This window comes from Nematolebias whitei, chromosome 9 (genome assembly GCF_014905685.2).
Source record: "Nematolebias whitei isolate Nwh7 chromosome 9, NemWhi1, whole genome shotgun sequence".
In the NCBI taxonomy this organism is placed as follows: Eukaryota; Metazoa; Chordata; class Actinopteri; order Cyprinodontiformes; family Rivulidae; genus Nematolebias; species Nematolebias whitei.
Genome location: NC_056506.1, coordinates 9,772,109 through 9,793,577, shown reverse-complemented (window position 1 = coordinate 9,793,577; position 21,469 = coordinate 9,772,109). Strand labels below are relative to the sequence as shown.

The 21,469-nt window shown below is 43.2% G+C and overlaps 1 protein-coding gene across 1 annotated transcript in view; it reads left to right on the top strand.

Moving 5' to 3' along the window:
• Positions 1-21,469, top strand: part of LOC119414868 (serine/threonine-protein kinase tousled-like 1-B) — a 101,164-nt gene that overhangs the window by 4,136 nt on the left and 75,559 nt on the right. The window contains exons 3-11 of the mRNA XM_037681989.1: positions 10,044-10,112; positions 10,410-10,485; positions 10,562-10,605; positions 10,686-10,775; positions 10,868-10,948; positions 11,044-11,136; positions 11,531-11,641; positions 14,670-14,806; positions 14,885-15,076. Coding sequence (XP_037537917.1) covers positions 10,044-10,112; positions 10,410-10,485; positions 10,562-10,605; positions 10,686-10,775; positions 10,868-10,948; positions 11,044-11,136; positions 11,531-11,641; positions 14,670-14,806; positions 14,885-15,076 — 893 coding nt within the window. The remainder of the gene's footprint in view (positions 1-10,043; positions 10,113-10,409; positions 10,486-10,561; positions 10,606-10,685; positions 10,776-10,867; positions 10,949-11,043; positions 11,137-11,530; positions 11,642-14,669; positions 14,807-14,884; positions 15,077-21,469) is intronic.

The window sequence follows — 21,469 nt, the reverse complement described above, 5'->3', positions numbered from 1 at the left end:
TTGGTGGACTCTGACTTCTCCAGCTCACAGAGGAGGCTGTCTTGTTGGGTCAGAGTTTGGACCACTGGGTGGGTTTCTTTGGTTTCACATGATGTCAGAGGAGTACTCACCGGGCTCGTGTCCTCGGCTGAGGAGTCCTTTGCGCCTTCCGCGGTACCTGCTGTTGGGCAGTCTGTGTCACACCCCGGAGGCGTACCTATTGGCAGTGGTTTGCTCACTTTGGTCCACATTGTTTGATCACCATAATCTATAATCGCGTCGAAGCGATTTATAAAGTCCTGGCCAACCAAGAATGGGAATGAGTCAACACGAGACACGTGTACTGGGTGGTACAGTGTCATTTTGCCAATCTGCATGTGAACCATTGCTATAGCTGTCAGGGTTGTTCTCTTCTCTGAGAGACCCTGCATTTCTATAGCACATTCAGAGAGAGGTATCATCCTGTTAACACTGGCAGCGGCCGTCCTCAGCTCCTCGAACAGTTTAGCTGACATAATTGTTATGTCTGCCCCACCGTCCAGAAGTGCTTCGTGTGTGAGGACACCTTCGAGTGTTACCGACAGGTATGCCTTTTTGGCGGCCCCCTTTCTGATAAAGTTACACAGAAACCTTTTGGGTTTTTCTGACGCTTCTTCATGCGTTCAGCCTTATCTGTGTAATCTTGGTTTGTCTGAACCGTCAGCACAGCAGCAGCTGTTTCTGAGTGTTCAGCCTGCGATGACTCGTCATCGTTTGTGTGTGTTTTTACCCCCCCTTCTTCCGATGAGGGGTTGTTTGAGGCAACAACAACAATGTCTTGGTGTGTCCCACCGACATCTGTAATGTTGTCATTCGCGCCCTCAGATGTAATAGTGATCATATTACTGCATAGTGCTCCTGGTTGGGTTCCCGTGTCAGTGTGTTTCAAAGTTTCTAACAACCTGCGTATTTTCTCTGTCTCCTCCGAGCTCAGAGGTGTAGGGCCTTGTTTCTGGAACTTTTGTGATTTTTTTCGCCTCGGTTCGTTTCGTCCGAGGTAGGGGAAGGTCAGGTACGTCTTTTGGGGGTTCCTTTACGTACTGCCCCTGATGATATGGGTTCCCATATCTTTGCGTCCTACGATCACCCCTTTTACGATAATCACGTTCATCCTCTGAAAGAGGAGCTTTTTTGTCCCAGCGCGCACCTTCAGGACGCGGTTTGTTAGTTTGAACAGACTGTTTTCTCTCAACTTTCTTAGGAGGAGGCGGCGAGGCACGCCGTCCTTCCAGTTCAAGAGGGAGGGGTTTAACCTTTACACTAGGAAACACTTCTATGGGCGTCTTAGCATGAGGGCATGCCTCGAACACATTCACAGCACACTGTTTAATCTCACTGATGGATTTTTCTCTGAAATTTGCCATCATTTGTACTGATCGTCTAAAATCAGTGTGGAGATTTTTGCTGAAAACAAACTTAAAACCTTCCTCTTCCTCCATTCCGGTTTCATTTCTGTTACCAAAATAAGCTTGGAAGATTCTTTTGTAATAAAATCTTGGATGTTCAGTTTTGCCCTGCGTGACCTTGTCTGCAGCTGGGAAACCAGCAGGTCCCGTGCAGGAGTCGTACTCTCTGATCAAAGCTTCACACAGAAGGTTGTAATCCCTTCTCGTTGCATCAGGTAGACGCTCGATGAAGGTGAACACCTCCCTGTCCGAAGTGAGCCTTATCAGACTGATCTTATCCTCAACCGTAGCATTAGGATAACCTCTCAATCTGAACTCAAGATCTCTGAGATACGCTTTTGTTCCAGATGAACCCATCGGTCCAGGTACAAAGCGTTGTACATATTTTGAGATTTTTTGCAAATCATCCATTAAAGGAGACAGTATCAACGGTCTCTCTTGTGTGGTTGGTGGTGCAAATTGGTGAAGGTCTGCCCCTACCACCCGAGATGGGGGTGGGGATGACGGAATGGTGTTAAGAGTAGGAGGTGCAAGTCGGTGCAGATCCGTCCCTATCACCCGAGATGGGGGTGTTAGAACGGGACTAAGAATAGGAGGTGCAAGTCGGTGCAGATCCGTCCCTATCACCCGAGATGGGGGTGTTAGAACGGGACTAAGAATAGGAGGTGCAAGTCGGTGCAGGTCTGTCCCTACCGCCCGAGATGGGGGTGTGGGTGACAGAATGGGGCCAAGAGGAGGAGGTGCAACAGCATCAGTCTGGGGTGGTTGTGGCTGACCCGGACCCTGACCTTGTTCGTCTCTGAGTCCCAGACCAGCTCGCCCCACGTCAGAAATCTTGTTTGTTGCTGTGGCTAGATTCTCCTCACAAGCTTTCAGGCGCTCCTGTGATGTCTGACATTCACTTTGTAAATGCCGACAATGTTGGAGCAATACCGCCTTTTCCGCTTTGCAATCCTCCAGCTCCTTTGATGCGAGCTGCAACTGTTGTTGTAGCACATCGTTGTCTAAACACACGGCTTGGTACACACGGTCTTTATCCCTAATCCTCTCCTCATATGATTGAGCCTGTACTGACAGCTCAGTCTTTGAGAGGTCCCTCTCAATCTGAACTCTTTCTGCCTCCAATGCAGACTCATTCATCAATTCGTCACACCTCTCCTTTTCAGATGCATATCCTCTGGATAGCATGACATTTTGTGCAACCTCATTGTCCAATTCCGCTTTGAGAAGCAGAGAAATTTTTGCTAACCGTTCACGGCTCGATTTATTATCTTCGTTTACCGTAGCTCCCTTTGCCAAACTTTTCAGTTCTGCTTCTCTTTGATTTTCATCAAGTTGTTCCAATTGGTCTAATTGCTTACCAATAATTGAATTTGTTAAAATATGTAAAGCCGTTTGGACGGCATCTTGGGAGTGCAAGAGGCCAGTGTTTACGTCTTCGTCCGTTAAAACCAACATTTTTGAACGGATTTTTTACTCAAACGTGGCAAAATTGTAGCGATTAGAGCTTCAAAGACACGGAGCAACGTATCAGAATCAACTTTAAAGCGTTTGTCAACTTGTAAAAAGCAGATTTTAAGCACAGAGAAGGTTCGGTGCAACCGAACTTATTTCCGGGTCACGTGACTGAATCCACCAATGACAGAGCAACAATGGGGTCAGAGGAAGTGACGTAGGCACGTCACTCACTCCTCAGCGACACACAGCGTTCCAACTCAGCCGTTTTCAACCAATCACGGACCGTTTTTTCCACTAGCATGTAGCCTTTATCTGAACAAGTCCGTCAACTTTTTTGCCTTTTAAACTGTCAAAATGCACCATTTTCTGCTACAAATGTCACAAATCAAGCTCTGAGCTGCACGGAGTCGGCGCCCCAGCATTAAAAACATCTTTCCCACCATTTAAAACAAACTCGTTCGAACTTATCAAAACAAGCCGGACCAGAGTCACGTCTGGACCACAGTTTTACAGAATAAAGCGTTTCCACACAAACCCAGCTTTAGTTACACATAACAGACGTACAATTTCAGCTTTCATAAAGACACATTGACCGAATTTCAGCTTCAAAACATCACAGCGTAAACATGCAGTGTTTTTCTCCAAGCGCGCAGCTCAGCCGCTGCGTTTCAGCACAGCTGATTCTCTGCTATTTTTCATGCCAACACGTAAAATCAATCTTTACACGAATACACAGTCCATTTATGAACACGTCACGGGCCACCAGTATGTAGATGAACAGATGCTGAGATATATTCATCAATTAAAACGGATTCTTTCATTTTTCTGGACTGAATATAAACGTGCATTGAATTTAATGAAATGTGGACGTGAGACGTTAATTATCTTTGACTCACCACGACAGTGGGTCATTTATTAACAGAATCAAGTTTAACACATCAAACATTTACATTAATTTGGCAAAATATGAAAATAACAACATAATTAATCAGCAAGCTGTACAATTATGATCAAGTATCCACACGGCGGTGGATGAGCACTTTACACAGACATTTCTAAAATATCTGGAATGATTTCTACTTGATAGAAGAATTTAAAGATGGAAAATGAAGTTTAAAGGGAGTAAAAGATGGTGTGTGAGGGAGAGTGTTGACCAGAACCGACACTCTCCATTCGAACCCAGCTTTCCTCGGTACGCTCGGTAGTGAACTTGACTCGTTACCTCTCTGAAGATGAATCAGCGGATACGGAGTTCCAGTTAACGCTACCTGTCCAGCGTCTCCATAGGATGGCTGTGACTCGTCCGAAGTAGTGACGATATCCCGTCTGACACAAGTTCACCTCAGCCAGTGGACCTCACATGAGTGGGGTTCGTCCGAGTTCCACTCAGAGGGAATAGATGTTATAATCCCAATCTCGGAAGAGCCTTATCATGGCTGGACTTCTGTTCTCCCAAACGACTGGAGCTGCAAACTCTCCAGCCCGACTCCAACGGCAACTCACAGAACTGAAACTTCACAGAACTGCGATCATCTGAGAGAACTAGGAAGTACCGACATTTTAAAGGGCTCTATTTCCGGTTCATTTGGGAGTCCCTGATTGGTCAATGTCGACCAGACAGGGGTGTGGTTTGTGACGTAAGAGGTTACTAGAAGTCAGAAAACAGCAAGAATGTTATTGGAACAGATTGAAAATGTTCCCCAGACAGGCGAGAGAAATGTTTGGGCGAGTTTGGAGAAACAGGTGCCAACTTCTCTGTTTACGTCTGAGAGGATTTAAAAACAAGACAGTTGTTCCAACACTTGTCTGCTTCGACTCCTGACCTTGGAAAACGTACACTGCTCATTCAAAGACAGAAATCAGAAAATGCATAATTACTCTGTAACAGACCTTAACATGAATTCTAACTTTGCATAAGCAACTAAAAAATCATTGTTACTGTTTTACAGTTAATAAAATTGATTAGTTCACTGTAACATCTAAAATGTTTGAACTAAAACACTTTGATTATCAAACATTTGTAAAACAGTAATGATAATAGAAAAGAGAGTGTTCTTTCACTTGAATTTTCAAGAAAGAAAGTCTCAGGATGGGTGAACCTGTATTTCTGGATTCAAATCAATGAAATGACAGTTTCTGTCCCACAAGGTTCTTAAGGTCAAGGGTTTTGACCTTAGGCTTAGTTTTGACATCAGGTCAAGTTCACTACAGTAATGATAAAAAATGAAACTTTCATATATTTCAGATTCATTGCACACCAACTGAAATATTTCAGGTCTTTAATTGTTTTAATACTGATGATTATGGCATACAGCTCATGAAAACCCAAAATGCCTGTCCCAAAAAATTAGCATATCATGAAAAGGTTCTCTAAACAAGTTATTAACCTAACCATCTGAATCAACGACGTAACTCTAAACACCTGCAAAAGATTCCTCAGGCTTTTAAAAACTCCCAGCCTTGTTCATTACTCAAAACCGCAATCATGGGTAAGACTGCCGACCTGACTGTTGTCCAGAAGGCCATCATTGACACCCTCAAGCAAGAGGGTAAGACACAGAAAGAAATTGCTGAACGAATAGGCTGTTCCCAGAGTGCTGTATCAAGGCACCTCAGTGGGAAGTCTGTGGGAAGGGAAAAGTGTGGCAGAAAACGCTGCACAACGAGAAGAGGTGACCGGACCCTGAGGAGGATTGTGGAGAAGGGCCGATTCCAGACCTTGGGGGACCTGCGGAAGCAGTGGACCGAGTCTGGAGTAGAAACATCCAGAGCCACCGTGCACAGGCGTGTGCAGGAAATGGGCTACAGGTGCCGCATTCCCCAGGTCAAGCCACTTTTGAACAAGAGACTGCGTCAGAAGCATCTCACCTGGGACTGCTGCTGAGTGGTCCAAAGTTATGTTCTCTGATTACAATAAATTTTGCATTTCCTTTGGAAATCAAGGTCCCAGAGTCTGGAGGAAGAGAGGAGACACAGAATTCACATTGCTTGAGGTCCAGTATCAAGTTTCCACAGTCACTGGGGTGTCATGTCATCTGCTGGTGTTGGTCCACTGTGTTTTATCAAGCGCAGGGTCAATGCAGCTAGCTATCAGGAGATTTTGGAGCACTTCATGCTTCCATCTGCTGAAAAGCTTTATGGAGATGAAGATTTCATTTTTCAGCACGACCTGGCACCTGCTCACAGTGCCAAAACCACTGGTAAAAGGTTTACTGACCATGGTATTACTGTGCTCAATTGGCCTGCCAACTCTCCTGACCTGAACCCCATAGAGAACCTGTGAAGAGAAAGTTGAGAGACGCAAGACCCAACACTCTGGATGAGCTTAAGGCCGCTATCGAAGCATCCTGGGCCTCCATAACACCTCTGCAGTGCCACAGGCTGATTGCCTCCATGCCACGCTGCATTGAAGCAGTCATTCATGCAAAAGGATTCCCAACCAAGTATTGAGTGCGTAACTGAACATGATTATTTGAAGGTTGGCGTTTTTTGTATTAAAAACACTTGTTTTTCATTGGTGGGATGAAATATGCTAATTTTATGGGACAGGCATTTTGGGTTTTCATGAGCTGTATGCCATAATCATCAGTATTAAAACAATTAAAGACGTGAAATATTTCAGTTGGTGTGCAATGAATCTGAAATATATGAAAGTTTCATTTTTATCATTACATTATGGAAAAATAATGACCTTTATCACAATATGCTAATTTTATGAGAAGGACCTGTATATATATATGTGTGTGTATATGTGTATGTATATATATATGTGTGTGTATATATGTGTGTATTTGTATATACACATGCTGAATGTCCGTAGTAAATGCCAAAATGGTGGACAAATGCCGTTGTTGCCGTGACGACCATTGTTCAGAAACTTTGACCATTGAAAAAGTGAGAGTCTTATGGTCAACACAAGCAATAAAGTCTCTGCCCTCCAACATGAAGCGGAAATGCCGCGTTGCCAGAAAAAGAGCAAGCAGTTCCCTATCAAAGTTGCTATATATTTTTTCAACATCCCTGAGTTTTCTGCTAAAAAAAGGAAGGGGTTGCAATGGTCCATCCACCCTTTGTTCAAAAACTGCTCCAACTGCAGAATCAGCGGCATCAGTTGTCAGAGCCAAAGGAGCCGCTAGAGATGGATTGGCCAAAAGTGCAGCATTAGCCAAAGCCTATTTGGCATCATTGAATGCCTGTACCTTCTCTGGGGTCCACTCTATTTGCTGGTCCCCTTTTTTGTCTCTTAAGTGCTTCATACAAAGGATGTATAAGCTGCCCGTTGGATGAAACTGTTATAAATGTTCACCATCCCCAAAAACTCCTGTAGGGGTTTCACTGTGGGAGGGCGAGGAAAAACTAAAACAGCTTCAACCTTGGCAGGTAGGGGAACCGCCCCTTGAGCAGACGCTCTGTGTCCCAGGAACTCAACAGCAGGCAGACCAAACTGGCATTTAGCTGGTTTAACGATCAGGCCGTACTCACTGAGCCGAACAAACAGCTGGCGAAGGTGCACCATGTGTTCTGCCACCGAGGGACAAGCCACCAATATATCATCCAAATAGACGAACAAAAATGGCATACACTGCAGGACCGAATCCATAAGTCACTGGAACGTCTGCGCTGTGTTTTTAAGGCCGAAGGGCATCCGTAAAAACTCAAAAGACCAAAAGGTGTGATAACTGTGGTTTTTGGTACATCTAAGGCATGGACAGGAACCTGATGGTAGCCCCGCACCAAATCTACCTTGGAAAAAACAGTTGCCCCCACCTGGCGGGCAGAAAAATCCTGAATGTGAGGGACTGGGTACCTGTCGTTACTGATTACGTTGTTAAAGCGCCGAAAATCCCCACAGGCTTGCCAACCCCCATCGGCCTTTGGCACCATGTGCAAGGGGGATGCCCATGGACTTTTGGAACGTCTCACAATGCCAAGACGCTCCATGCTAACAAACTCTTCCTTAGCCTTTTGTCTTCCACCATCAAGCTCAGAAAAAACGAATGAATTACAACCGTTGATTCGCTCCTTTATATTCTGTCCCTTTCACAATAAGAGCACATTCTGACGTGAAATATATACATTTGTGTCCGCCACAATATTGTGATATTTCAGAGCATTCTGACGATAACGATAAATTTCGTGATACAACAAAAAAAAGAAATCGCATTCATTTGACAAAATTAACTTGTGTTGCTTTGCAATATTATAAAAAAAATTTATAAACAAGGGTTAATTTTACTGAAATTACTTTATTCAGTAAAGTATTCAGTTGCCAAGTATAAAAATAAAAAATAAAATTGTCCTTCTGTTATTTAGATTGAAAAAGTCTGCACAAAATATAGAGCAATAAATCCACCACAAAAACTAAAGTGCAGGTGAGTTTCCCAAAATAACTAAATAAAATGAAATGAAGCTTAAGATCTGTTGAGCATAAATGTAACATACAACAAAATATATGTTGTCTTTAAATGAGTTATAATTTTCAAAACAATGTGTCCGGCTGACCCTGAAGCTTGTTGGTGTTTCAGCCTCCTATGTTCCTGCAGGAATTATTCCATTTCTCTCACTGCTCTGTCTTTGATCACCTGCCCCTTTTCTTGGTCCATGGATGGACTGATTGTGGAACTCGAGACACTGTTGAGCTGCGTGTGTTTGTACCGGCAGTTTAGAGCAGGGGGAGACGCAGCCGAGCTGCACCGGCAGCTCAGAGCTGGGTGGGGGGAGAGAAAAAAGCCAAGCTGCGTTTGTACCGGCAGCTTAGAGCGGGTTGGGGGGAGGGAGAGACAGTTGAGCTGTCTGTACCCGCAGTTTAGAGCTGGGTAGAGAGAGAGCTGAACTGCATGTTGTTTGTTTTTAGCTTTTTAGCTAGCTAGTATTGCGCACAACTAATGAGCGTTTACGCTAGTACCGACAGGTGAAGGGGTGGGGGGGTGCGCAGTTCGGTTCGGTAGTTTGGCACGTTCGGTTAACGGGGCGGAGCGCCCTTGCGTAGTACGTCATGAAATTAGCATATCATGATATAATTTATTTTCCCTGGCAAGCTTTTTTTTCTGGTATTAACGTGAACAATATGACGTGACCCAGCCCTAGTGTTGACTACAGCCATTTCCATTCTCTTAGCAAAATCCACCACCATCTGTCCTTCCTGGTTTCTTTCCTTGACACCAAACCTACCCATCACTTCCTCATCCCCTCTGTTTCCTTCACAAACATTTCCATTAAGGTCTGCTCCGATCACTACTCTCTCCTCCCTGGGAATATTTCATCCAGGTCCATCCTAAATGTATCTTTCTCCTCCATATCACATCCAACCTGTGTAGCATAACCATTGACAATGTTTAGCATCAGACCTTCTACTCCTACCTTCAGGGACATAACCCATCTGTTACTCTTTTCACCTCTACTACGTTCTTTGCCAACTCCTCTTTCAGGAATACCCCTACTGCATTTCTTTTTCTATCCACACCATGGTAAAACAGTTTGGACCTTCTCCAGCTGCGAGCCTTGCTGCCCTTCCACTTGGTCTCTTGGACACATAAAACATCTACCTTCCTTCTCTGCCTCATGTCAAAAATCATCATGTTGACCCCCGTCATCAAGCAATGATGAGAAATACCCTCCCCTCCGTCCGTCTGTATGTTGTGAGCATGATAACTTGGGGAAAAAAAAGCAAGGTGTTGACTTCCATTTTAGTGTGTGGCTGCATCTATGCGCAAGAAAGGTTCTTTTTAAAAATCGGGTTGCCACATCAAAATTTAAAATGTAAACTGGCCACCCCAATCATTTGAGGAAACTACGCTTTCTATTTATTACATTGGTTAAAAGTTTAGTTTCCTCAAATGACTGGGCTGAAGCTTAATTTTTGGGGGTCATGGCCACCAATGGCCACCCCTGGCCCCTCCATTGCACCTGGTTTTTGATAAAATGGCTCCCTCTACTCTCCAGGATCCATCACTCTGCTCTGCCTCGGACAATAAAGAACTCCCTCTGTTCTCCTCCACAGTGTATCTCCTCCTCACTTGAAAGTCTGTCAGTAATACATTGCTTCCTTTCATCTCCTGTTCAATTCCAGTCCAAAAACACTCAAACTATAAACATTCACTTTTCAAATCCCTCAGGGATGGGGGCCATCGGTGTATCGCTTATTCATTTGTGTTTGTGTAGGGTCTGGCCAACGAGTCGTCAAACCACAGCTATGGAAGTCTGGGCTCGTCGAGTGACAAAGAGTCGGAGGTAAGTCCACACAGAGGCACTCCTTTTAGCCTTAATTACATACCAAGGAGACGTTTAGGCTGTTTGATAACGTGTGTATGTTAAAGTATTGAAATCCACTCTTGGTTCTGTCTGTCCTGCTACCTTCACCTTTCTCCTCCTTTCCCAGAACTCTGATTGGAAAAGAGGGAGCTCCCCTGCCTACTCTATATGTACTTCTTCGTCCTGCTCTTTCCCTGCCAGCCCTGGTTTCTGCTTTTTTAGTTAAAACAATTGATGTACACCTTTCTTCTTATTTTGTTTTGTATCAATTGGCAGACCCCAGAGAAGAAGCACTCTGAATCGTCCCGGGGGAGGAAGAGGAAAGCTGACACCTATTCTGAGGGCAGTCAGGGTATGTTGAGTGGGGAGTTTTGGGCTAACGCAGCTTCCGGACAGCTTTCCCTTACATGTAATTATATTTTGTGCAGGGAAGACTTCCACTCGTGGGCCCAAGATCAGCGACTACTTTGATGTGAGTAATACAGTTTCTCCATTCTTGTCAGAAATCTGGTCACTTGAACCAAAAATCTCACGATTAGCTTCTCTGCAAAGTTCCAGGGTGGAAACGGTTCTAGTCCAGTTCGAGGCCTGCCCTCTGCTCGCCGCTGGCCTCAGAGCTCACACTCTGCTCCAGGCTCTATTGTGAGTATTTCTCTGAGTTGATTCTTATTTTTGGTGATTTCTGATGAATGTCTCTGTGAATTGTAAGGTTTTATTTGACTTTCCGTGTGTAGATCCGTCAGAATAGCTCCTCACCCACCAGTCTGTGCTTTGGGGAGCACAGTCTCAAAGCTGCTTCAAGCAAATGTGTCCAGGTATAACAACGCACAGAGACTAAATGAAACAGGTCTATTTTTACATCATTTGATTTAACGAATGTAGTTTGCTTATTGGTGATATTTTCTCCTAGACTGAGCTGACGGGCCTGAAACTTGCTGCACTGGAGAGCAACAAAAATCTGGACCTGGAGAAGAAAGAAGGGCGAATAGATGACCTGCTTAGAGTGAGTTCTGACTCTTCATTTGTTTTCCTCCCCCTTCCTCCAGTCTTATTAATTTTATTAATATACGCCCATCAAAGCACAGACGTATCATGGTACAGTCTCTGTGCATATATAAAATTTGTTTTGTGTGGGCAAAAACTTCTAGTCCACTCAAGATGATGTAATGAAACTTCACACATATGTGCATCATCACTGGACGGAGTGTCACATAACCTTTTCCTCACCCCAGCTCCAAGGTCACAAACCAAAGTCTGAGTTGAGATGAAGTCTTTACTTGTCTGGGTCATTGCTTTAGATAGCTGTAATAATTTGTCAACGTCAAAGTGGCGCATGAAGTATGTTGTACCTGCTTTATTGAAAATCACACGGTTTCATGCTGTGCTCCTTTCAACAGGCTAATTGTGACCTACGGAGACAGATTGATGAACAGCAAAAACTCCTGGAGAAATACAAGGAGAGGCTGAACAAGTGCATCACCATGAGCAAGAAGCTGCTCATAGAGAAGGTATGTGTTGTTGGACACATGTCGATCTTAAAGCTGAGCCGGAGCCACAGGAAAGAGGAAGTAACCCTCCAAGTCTAAGAGATTTAAACGCCAAGCTGATGATCAGGTCGGCGATGAGATGTCTGGAACACAGGCAGATGTTTTTTTTCCTGTTGAACACAGAGCCTGGATAAGATCACTAGGACTTTATCACATCTAGGTCAGACTGAACTGCCTTTATCTGTGTTTCTCATTTAGAGCAAAACATTTTAAGAATCGCATTGAAAAGAAAAAGGTTAAGGACTTAATGGTGCGGCATTAAAATAAACTTTTCTTTTTTCAGCTGTTCCTCCTTCAGCAAGTCCTCCATCTCTCTGTCCTCTCTAACTGCTTCCATCTATGTCTTTTTTCTGGCAGCTGCATTTTTAACATCCTTCTACCAATATACCCACTTTCTCTCCTCTGGACATGTCCAAACCACTGTCCCTCCTCTGGACATGTCCAAACCACTGTCCCTCCTCTGGACATGTCCAAACCACTGTCCCTCCTCTGGACATGTCCAAACCACTGTCCCTCCTCTGAACATATCCAAACCATCTCAGTCTGGCCTCTCTAACTTTATCTCCCAGTTGTTCAGCCTGTGCTGTACCTCTGATGATCTCATTCCTAATCTTATCTATCCTTGCCACTCCTAAGGAGAACCTCAACATTTTCATTTCTGCCACTTCCAGGTCTGTCTCCTGTCTTTTTGGCAATGTCTCTGTCTCCAGACCATACAACATAGCTGGTCTTACCACTGTCTTGTAAACTTTTCCTTTGACCTTTGCCGACACCCTTTTGTCACAAATCACTCTTGAAACTTTTCTCCATCCACTCCATCTTGCCTGGACTCTCTTCTTCATCTTTTTGTAACACTTCCTGTTTTCCTGGACCCTAGGTATTTGAGCTCCTACGTCACAGGCGTCAAACTCCAGGCCTCGAGGACCGGAATCCTGCAACTTTTAGATGTCTCTGATGCCACACAGCTGAATGAAATAAGGAGGTCATTAGCAGGACTAGGGGTGCAGAAAAAAAATCGATTTTTTTAAAAAAAGAATCTAGATTCTTAGTCCTGGCAATTCTGAATCATTTCTAAAGGCCCATAAATCGATTTTAAAATGCGTTTAAGTTTTATATTTTTTCCGCTCTTACTCCCCGCTCGGTCGCCGTAGAATTGGGCCATGTAGGCCACCGTACAGCAAGCTAGTTAGCCAGCTCCCTTTATCTGAATGAAGTGCTAGCATTGAGGAGGGAGACAGCGCGATTCAACTTGCTTCTTCGTCTTTAAAAATAATTTCAGATTCTACAATGGTCTGGGGGAAGACAGAGCTTAACAAGAGCACAGTTGTTTACAAGAAGTGTAAAATAAAATTGCGCTACAATATTTTGGAAATACGACAAAATGCACGGAAGATGAAAGTGAAAGCAGCTGAGCAACGAACTCTGCAACAAACTTCCAGGCTTCCCCAAAGGCTGCGAAGATTTCCCTCTCCTTCTCCTGCCATATCACAAAGAGGATTTATGAGCAGACTGCTCAGTGGAAGGTGTTTAGGTTTCTTTTTAATATGCTGGATCCAATGTACGTTATTCCTTCACGTAGATTTTTTTTGCGATAAAGCAGCACCACAACTTCATCATAAAACAACAAATGGGAGAAGCTCTGATGCAGCTCAAAGGTAGCTATTTTTTTTCATATTATACTAAAACTTATATAGAGAAGTTGTACAACAAACTTAATGTAATTTGTCTTTTTAACAGGTTGAAGAGAGGCCAGATGAGACGCATCACTTGGAGCCAGTTCTAAATGATACAGTTTAGATGGTTTATAAATTACAGTTCAGAAGAAGTTTTTGTGCAAACTTGCACAGGTTTTGAAATTTTCTTAAAGATTTACTAAATATGAATTAATATGGTTAAGACTGTTATGTCTGGTTCATATTAGCTTAAGTTTTGAAAATATAACAAATGTTTGAGCAATATGGTTTAAAAAAAATTGTGAAGTCGTTGTTTTATGTTGAGTTAAAGGTTAATATACTATGTATGGTAGGATGAAGTCCGTTTACTTTTTTATTTATATATTTTGAATTAATTATTTGTCTGTGCTGGACTGGAGACCTGTCCAGGTGTCTCCCATCTCTCACACAGTGATGACTGGACATGGGCACCAGTGACCCCTGTGACCCGTAAAGGAAGAAGTGGATAAAGATGATGGATAGATGAATTTTTTATTCCTAGATTTTAATTTTTTTTAATTAATTAATTTATTTATTTATTTATTTTAGAAAAATTCAGGCAGCTAAGCTAACCTAATACTGTTAATTTAAGTTACAGAATTTTATGGACTCCTATATTTTTTCCTATTTTTGGTATAAATATAAAATTAATCAAAATATTTGATACAGTAAGGAACCTAAAATGATTGTTTTAAATATATGTTCCATTTGTTTACATTAATGTTTAATCTTTTCAGCTTGTCAGTTACATACACATTATAATTGAAACAAAATTTATGACCATTTCAATAGAAAAATTGTTTCTGAATTGAAAATTGTTTCCGAATCGAAGAAACTATTTTGAATCAAATCGTGACCCCAAAAATCGGAATCGAATCGGATCACCACACACTGAAAGATTCGCACCCTAAGCAGGACTTTGGAGAACTTGACTGCGCTGAGAGGATAAGTCAGTCATATGATTCAGCTGTGTGGCATTTGAGACGCATCTAAAAGTTGCAGGACTCCGGCCCTCGAGGCCTGGAGTTTGACACCCCTGTATATGTCAAATGTTGTAAAAGGTCTTTGCCCAGGCTAGTGCAGATTGCTGTATAATAGTTTGTTGATGGGTGTATAATGTGCTGTATGTGGTACTCGTTACTTTAAGTTGGTGCTTTTCCCATTGAGTTCTTGAATGAGAATTCCTTTCAGCTGAAACGTTGATGAAAGGTTGGGAAACCTTCAGCAGTTCAGTAAATGTGAATCAACCTGGTTTTTTGTTTTGTTTGTTTTTAAAGAGCATCCAGGAGAAGCAGTCATGTCGTGAGAAGAGCATGCGAGATCGCCTCCGCCTTGGTCACTTCACCACCGTCAGACATGGCGCCTCCTACACAGAGCAGTGGACTGACGGATACGCATTTCAAAACCTGATCAAGTGAGGATTCCAAACATGTCATGTTTCTGAAAGGACTGGTTCTGTTTTAATTGTAATGACTTCCTTTCTGTTTGGCAGGCAACAGGAGTGCATCAACCAGCAGAGGGAAGACATTGAGCGACAGAGGAAGCTGCTCGCCAAAAGGAAACCCCCGAACCCCGTGTCTCCCTCCCTGTCCGTGACCTCCACATCTGAACCCAAGCAGCGCAAAACGAAGGTGGTCAACGGCAATGATTCGGACCCCTTCCTCAAGCCCTCCTTGCCTCAACTGTGAGTAAACAAAAATAACCACGTTGTAATTGGAGGACGCTGGACTGTGAAGAATGTAATGGTTGGTTTCCACCTATTTACAGAGTCAGTCCTTCTCACTTACAGGTGCTGGTTATAAAATTAGAATATCGTGAAAAAGTTTATTTTATTTCAGTAATTCCATTCAAAAGTGAAACTTGTACATTCATTCATTACACACAGACCAGTATATTTCAAATGTTTATTTCTTTTAATGTTGATGATTATAACGGACAACTAATGAATACCCCAAATTCAGTATCTCAGAAAATTAGAATATTGTGAAAAGGTTCAATATTGGACAACTGGTGCCACACTCTAATCAGCTTATTAACTCAAAACAAAGGCCTTTAAATGGTCTCTCAGCCTAGGAATACTGCTGACTTGACAGTTGTCCAAAAGATGACCATTGACATCCTGATGCATGCTCAATAATCCAGGTAGAAAAATCCAAAAAAGTTCAATCTGGTCCTCTGGACATTCAAAAAAACAAAAAACAAAACAAAGCAAAAAAATATAGAAACGTTCCGTCTCTCATCCAAAAGACGTCCTCAGTCTGAGGTGCTGTTTTCAGCTCAAGTCTTTTAAATAGCACCTTCTCAGAGTGGATCAACCAGTTTGCTGCTGACAACCAAAACCAGCTGATCACATGCTCAAGAAGGACCATCAGCCTAACAATGGATCATTAGCACACTGATGGCTGTTTACTATTCACAGAGGGCTGAGTGATACTAGCAATCACAGCATTGTAAGAGGGGGACAGTTGAACCCGGAGGCCTCCACCCCTGTTTAACAATGGACGATTTCTTTTCACAAAGATGGCCTCCTGTACTCCTCTCTCAAACCATCGTTCCTCTCTGTCCAGGATGTGAACATCTTCATCCCTGAAAGAGTGACCGCTGGCCTGGAGATGAGTGTAGACTGCAGAATCCTGGCCTGATGATGTTGATCTTCTGTGCTGGGCCATCCTTTTGGCCAGTGGCTGTTTAGTTTCCCCGATGTAAGACTGATCACAGCCCTCCTGACACTGAACAGCATACACAATATTACTCTGTTTGTGCCGGGGGACTGGATCTTTGGGATGAACCAGTCTTTGCCGTAATGTATTTTGGGGTTTAAAAGCCACTGGGACGTTATGTTTAGAAAATAAACGTCTCAGTTTCTCTGATACTCCCTCAACATACGGAATGACCACTGGTCTGGGTCTGGGTTCCTCCTTTTCACCTGATGGCTGACTGGAATCCTGTTTGGGTTTTTTCTCTGCTTTCAGGAAGGCCCAGTTAGGATATACACATTGTTCTAGAGCCTGTCTTGTGTGGGATTTCTCTTTCTGCCTGGCTCCTGATTTAGTGGGGACGTTGTCTGCTCTGTGGTACAGAGTCCTGATGACTCCTAACTTGTGCTCCAAATTGTGATGGGAGTCAAACTGCAAATACTGGTCTGTGTGGATGGGTTTGCAATACACCTCAGTTTGCAAATGTTTTCTATCAGAGACTGAGACCTCACAGTCCAAGAAAGCCAGCCTGCCATTTTTTTCATCTTCTCGTGTGAACTTGATGTATTTATCCACAGAGTTGATGTGGTCAGTAAAATGTTGGACTTCCTGAGATTTAATTTATATCCAGGTGTCGTCAACATACCTGAACCAATGACTTGGAGGCGTCCCTGAAAAGGACGTCAAGGCTCTCTTTTCTACCTCCTCCATGTACAGGTTGGCAACAATAGGAGAAACTGGAGACCCCATAGCACACCCATGCTTCTGCCTATAATATTGCTCCCCATATGTGAAGTAGGTTGACTGCAGGCACAGTTTCAAGAGTTGACACAGTTCTGTGGAAAGTGTGGTCCTGCTGCTCAGAGTGGTGTCTGATTTTAATCTTAAACTACCCACCTCTACTGCATTATCAACAGGAATGCAAGTAAAGAGTGATGTGACATCAAAAGAGACCATTGTTTCATCAGTCTCCATGATGACATCCCTCACTTTATCTACAAAGTCCATGGTGTTTTGTATGTAGTGTTCTGAGCTGCCAACTAAAGGGTTGAGTGCAGACGCCAGATATTTGGAAACATTGTAAGTGAGTTAATCATGCTAACAATTGGTCTTAAAGGCACACCTTGTTTGTGGATTTTAGGTCAACCATACAGACTAGGTGTGGCGTCCCCCTGGTACAGTTTGTGGTACATAATACGGTTAATAGCCTTGTACTGCTCCAAAATTTTCAGGCAATCTATCAACTTCTTCTTGTAACCACTTCCTGGATCTCTTTTCAGAGGTTCATAAGTGGTTAAGTCACTCAAGGATTGTCATTAAACAAAAACTTAACTACGTGCCTAGATCAGACCACACTTCAGCAAGTGATGGACTGTACAGATCAGGCATGCTTTGCACTGCATGTCAAGTCCAAGACTCAACAACAAAACAAGTTTAACTTACTGATAACTCGTCAAAACCATCACAATTCCAGTAACAACACAGTCAGTTGAAGACAACACTCCAGTAGACAATTACATGCCATGGAGACAGAAAAGTGGGTGAAGATTTTATCTGGCAGCCAGCTCACCCAGCCGGAGACAGAGATTCTTGCCAGGGGACTGAACTTTGCGGTTGCACCAAGTAGAATTCCTCTGGTGGAGATGATCACAGCAACAGAATCAGCCATCCGCAGCAACAAAATTAAAGAGGGTGAAGCAGAACAACTCAGAATCAAAGTTCAGTCTGCCTCAGCAATGCCAAACCACCACCTTCCAACATTAGTAGAGAGGAGATGGATGCACTCACTACTCTTAGCAAGGACAAAAACATCATCGTTCTCCCAGCAGACAAAGGAAGGTGCACAGTGATTTTGAACTAGAAAGTATATCATGAGAAAGTTATGACACTCCATAATGACTTAACCACTTATGAACCTCTGAAAAGAGATCCAGGAAGGGAATTCAAAAAGTTTTCTGTTTTCTGACGGTTTCTACTGCTTCAGAGATGGGTATGCAAGTGAAAAAAGAAGTTTCTGAAGTCACAGGGGAAGCCACTCCCTGTCTTTATGGACTTCCAAAAATACATAAAGAAGGAACACCACTCAGACCCATCGTCAGCAGCATGAACTCAGTGACATACAATATTGTTAAACATCTGGCTGGTATTTTAGCTCCTCTTGTTGGAAACACACCTCATCACACAAAAAACTCCATTGATTTTGCTAACAAAGTTCAACACTTGAAACTAACCCCAAGAGAAACCCTTGTATCGTATGATGTGACTTCTTTTTTCACATGCATACCCATCTCTGAAGCAGTAGAAACCGTCAGAAAACAACTTTTACAAGACAAGAACTTAATCAACAGGACCAACTGCACCCCAGACCAGATCTACACCCTGTTGGATCTCTGCCTCTCCACCACTTATTTCAAGTTCAATGACAGTTTTTACAGACAGAAGCACGGCTGTGCCATGGGATCTCCAGTGTCACCCATTGTTGCCAATCTCTACATGGAGAAAGTGGAACAGTGAGCCCTAAACTCCTATGAGGGAACAACGCCAAGCCATTGGTTCCGTTATGTGGATGACACTTAGGTCAAAATCCAAGCTAAGGAAATAGAAGCGTTCACCGGACACATTAACTCGGTCGATAACAACATCAAGTTCACCAGAGAGGATGCAAACAACAACAAACTGCCTTTTTTGGACTGTTTGGTTCAGATGGAGAGAGAGGACAGCCTCAACATTGAAGTTTACAGAAAACCAACCCACACAGACCAGTATCTTCTGTTTGACTCCCACCATCCACTGGAACACAAACTCTCTGTCATCAGAACTTTACAACATCGGGCCGAATGCGTCCCCACAAAGACGGAAGGGAAGGAAAAGGAACAGAAACGCATTCAAGAAGCTCTCCAAACATGTGGATATCCAAACTGGGCTTTTGTCAAGTCAGCGAGGAAATCTACAAAACACACTAATAAACAGAAAAAGGAGAACAACAGATGGAAAAACATTGTCATCCCTTATGTTGCTGGAGTATCGGAGAAATTCAGAAGGATTTTCAACAAACACAACATCCCAGTACATTTCAAACCCAGCAGGACTCTCAGACAGAGACTGGTCCACCCTAAGGACAAAACACCCATACACAAACGGAGTGGTGTAGTGTATGTGGTCCAATGCAGCGAGGACTGTCCAGACCTCTACATTGGAGAAACTAAACAGCCTCTTCACAGACGCATGGCTCAACACAGGAGAGCCAGCTCTTCAGGACAAGATTCAGCTGTTCACTTCCACCTCACAGATAAGGGACACTCTTTTGAGGACCAAAATGTGCACATTTTGGACCGAGAACACAGCTGGTTTGAGAGGGGGGTGAAGTAAACAATTTATGTAAAAAGGGAAAAGCCATCTCTTAACAGAGGAGAGGGCCTCAGATTTCCACTTTCAAAAACCTATAATGCAACTTTAAAATAGATTCCCAGCCGGTTTTAACACTTGATGGGAACAGAGGGGTCTCATCTGTGAATTAGAGTAACAATGACCTTAAGAAACCTCTACAGTTAATGTGTTGAGGTGTGACTTGTCAAATCTACATATGTGTGTGTGTGTTTTATCTCACTCAGCCTTATAAACTGAATCTCTCACTCACTGCTCATTGAATTGAAAAAGCTCCTCGGATGAGGAGCGAAACGTCTTCTGTTACAAATAAAGTCCAGTTGTTTTTGTATTGAACGCTTTTTGAATTCATCATGTCCTTGATGACTGAGAATCTTCACCAGCATCCAGGAAGTGGTTACAAGATGAAGTTGATAGATTGCCTGAAAATTTTGGAGCAGGACAAGACTATTGACCATATTCTGTACCACAGACTGTACCCAGGGGAGGCCACACCTAGTCTGTATGGTTGACCTAAAATCCACAAACAAGGTGTACCTTTAAGACCAATTGTTAGCATGATTAACTCACTTACAATGTTTCCAAATATCTGGTGTCTGCACTCATCTCTTTAGTTGGCAGCTCAGAACACCACATACAGAACACCATGGACTTTGTAGATAAGGTGAGGGATGTCATCATGGAGACTGATGAAACAATGGTCTCTTTTGATGTCACATCACTCTTTATGTGCATTCCTGTTGATGATGCAGTAGAGATGGGCAGTTTAAGATTAAAATCAGACACCACACTGAGCAGCAGGACCACGCTTTCCACAGAAAAACTGTGTCAACTCTTGAAACTGTGCCTGCAGTCAACCTACTTCACATATGGGGAGCAATATTATAGGCAGAAGCATGGGTGTGCTATGGGGTCTCCAGTTTCTCCTATTGTTGCCAATCTGTACAGGTCCTTCTAAAAAAATTAGCACATTGTGATAAAGGTCATTATTTTCAATAATGTAATGATAAAAACAAAACTTTCATATATTTCAGATTCATTGCACACCAACTGAAATATTTCAGGTCTTTCATTGTTTTAATACTGATGATTATGGCATACATCTCATGAAAACCCAAAATGCCTGTCCCAAAAAATTAGCATATTTCATCCCACCAATGAAATACAAGTGTTTTTAATACAAAAAACCCCAACCTTCAAATAATCATGTTCAGTTATGCACTCAATACTTGGTCGAGAATCCTTTTGCATGAATGACTGCTTCAGTGCGGTGTGGCATTGAGGCAATCAGCCTGTGGCACTGCTGAGGTGTTATGGAGGCCCAGGATGCTTCGATAGCAGCCTTAAGCTCATCCAGAGTGTTGGGTCTTTCGTCTCTCAACTTTCTCTTCACAATATCCCACATGTCCTCTATGGGGTTCAGGTCAGGAGAGTTGGCAGGCCAATTGAGCACAGTAATACCATGGTCAGTAAACCATTTACCAGTGGTTTTGGCACTGTGAGCAGGTGCCAGGTTGTGCTGAAAAATGAAATCTTCATCTCCATAAAGCTTTTCAGCAGATGGAAGCATGAAGTGCTCCAAAATCTCCTGATAGCTAGCTGCATTGACCTGCCCTCGATAAAACACAGTGGACCAACACCAGCAGATGACATGACACCCCAGTGACTGTGGAAACTTGACACTGGACCTCAAGCAATGTGAATTCTGTGTCTCCTCTCTTCCTCCAGACTCTGGGACCTTGATTTCCAAAGGAAATGCAAACTTTACTGTAATCAGAGAACATAACTTTGGACCACTCAGCAGCAGTCCCAGGTGAGATGCTTCTGATGCAGTCTCTTGTTCAAGAGTGGCTTGACCTGGAGAATGCGGTACCTGTAGCCCGTTTCCTGCACATGCCTGTGCACGGTGGCTCTGGATGTTTCTACTCCAGACTCAAGTCCACTGCTTCCGCAGGTCCCCCAAGGTCTGGAATCAGACCTTCTCCACAATCCTCCTC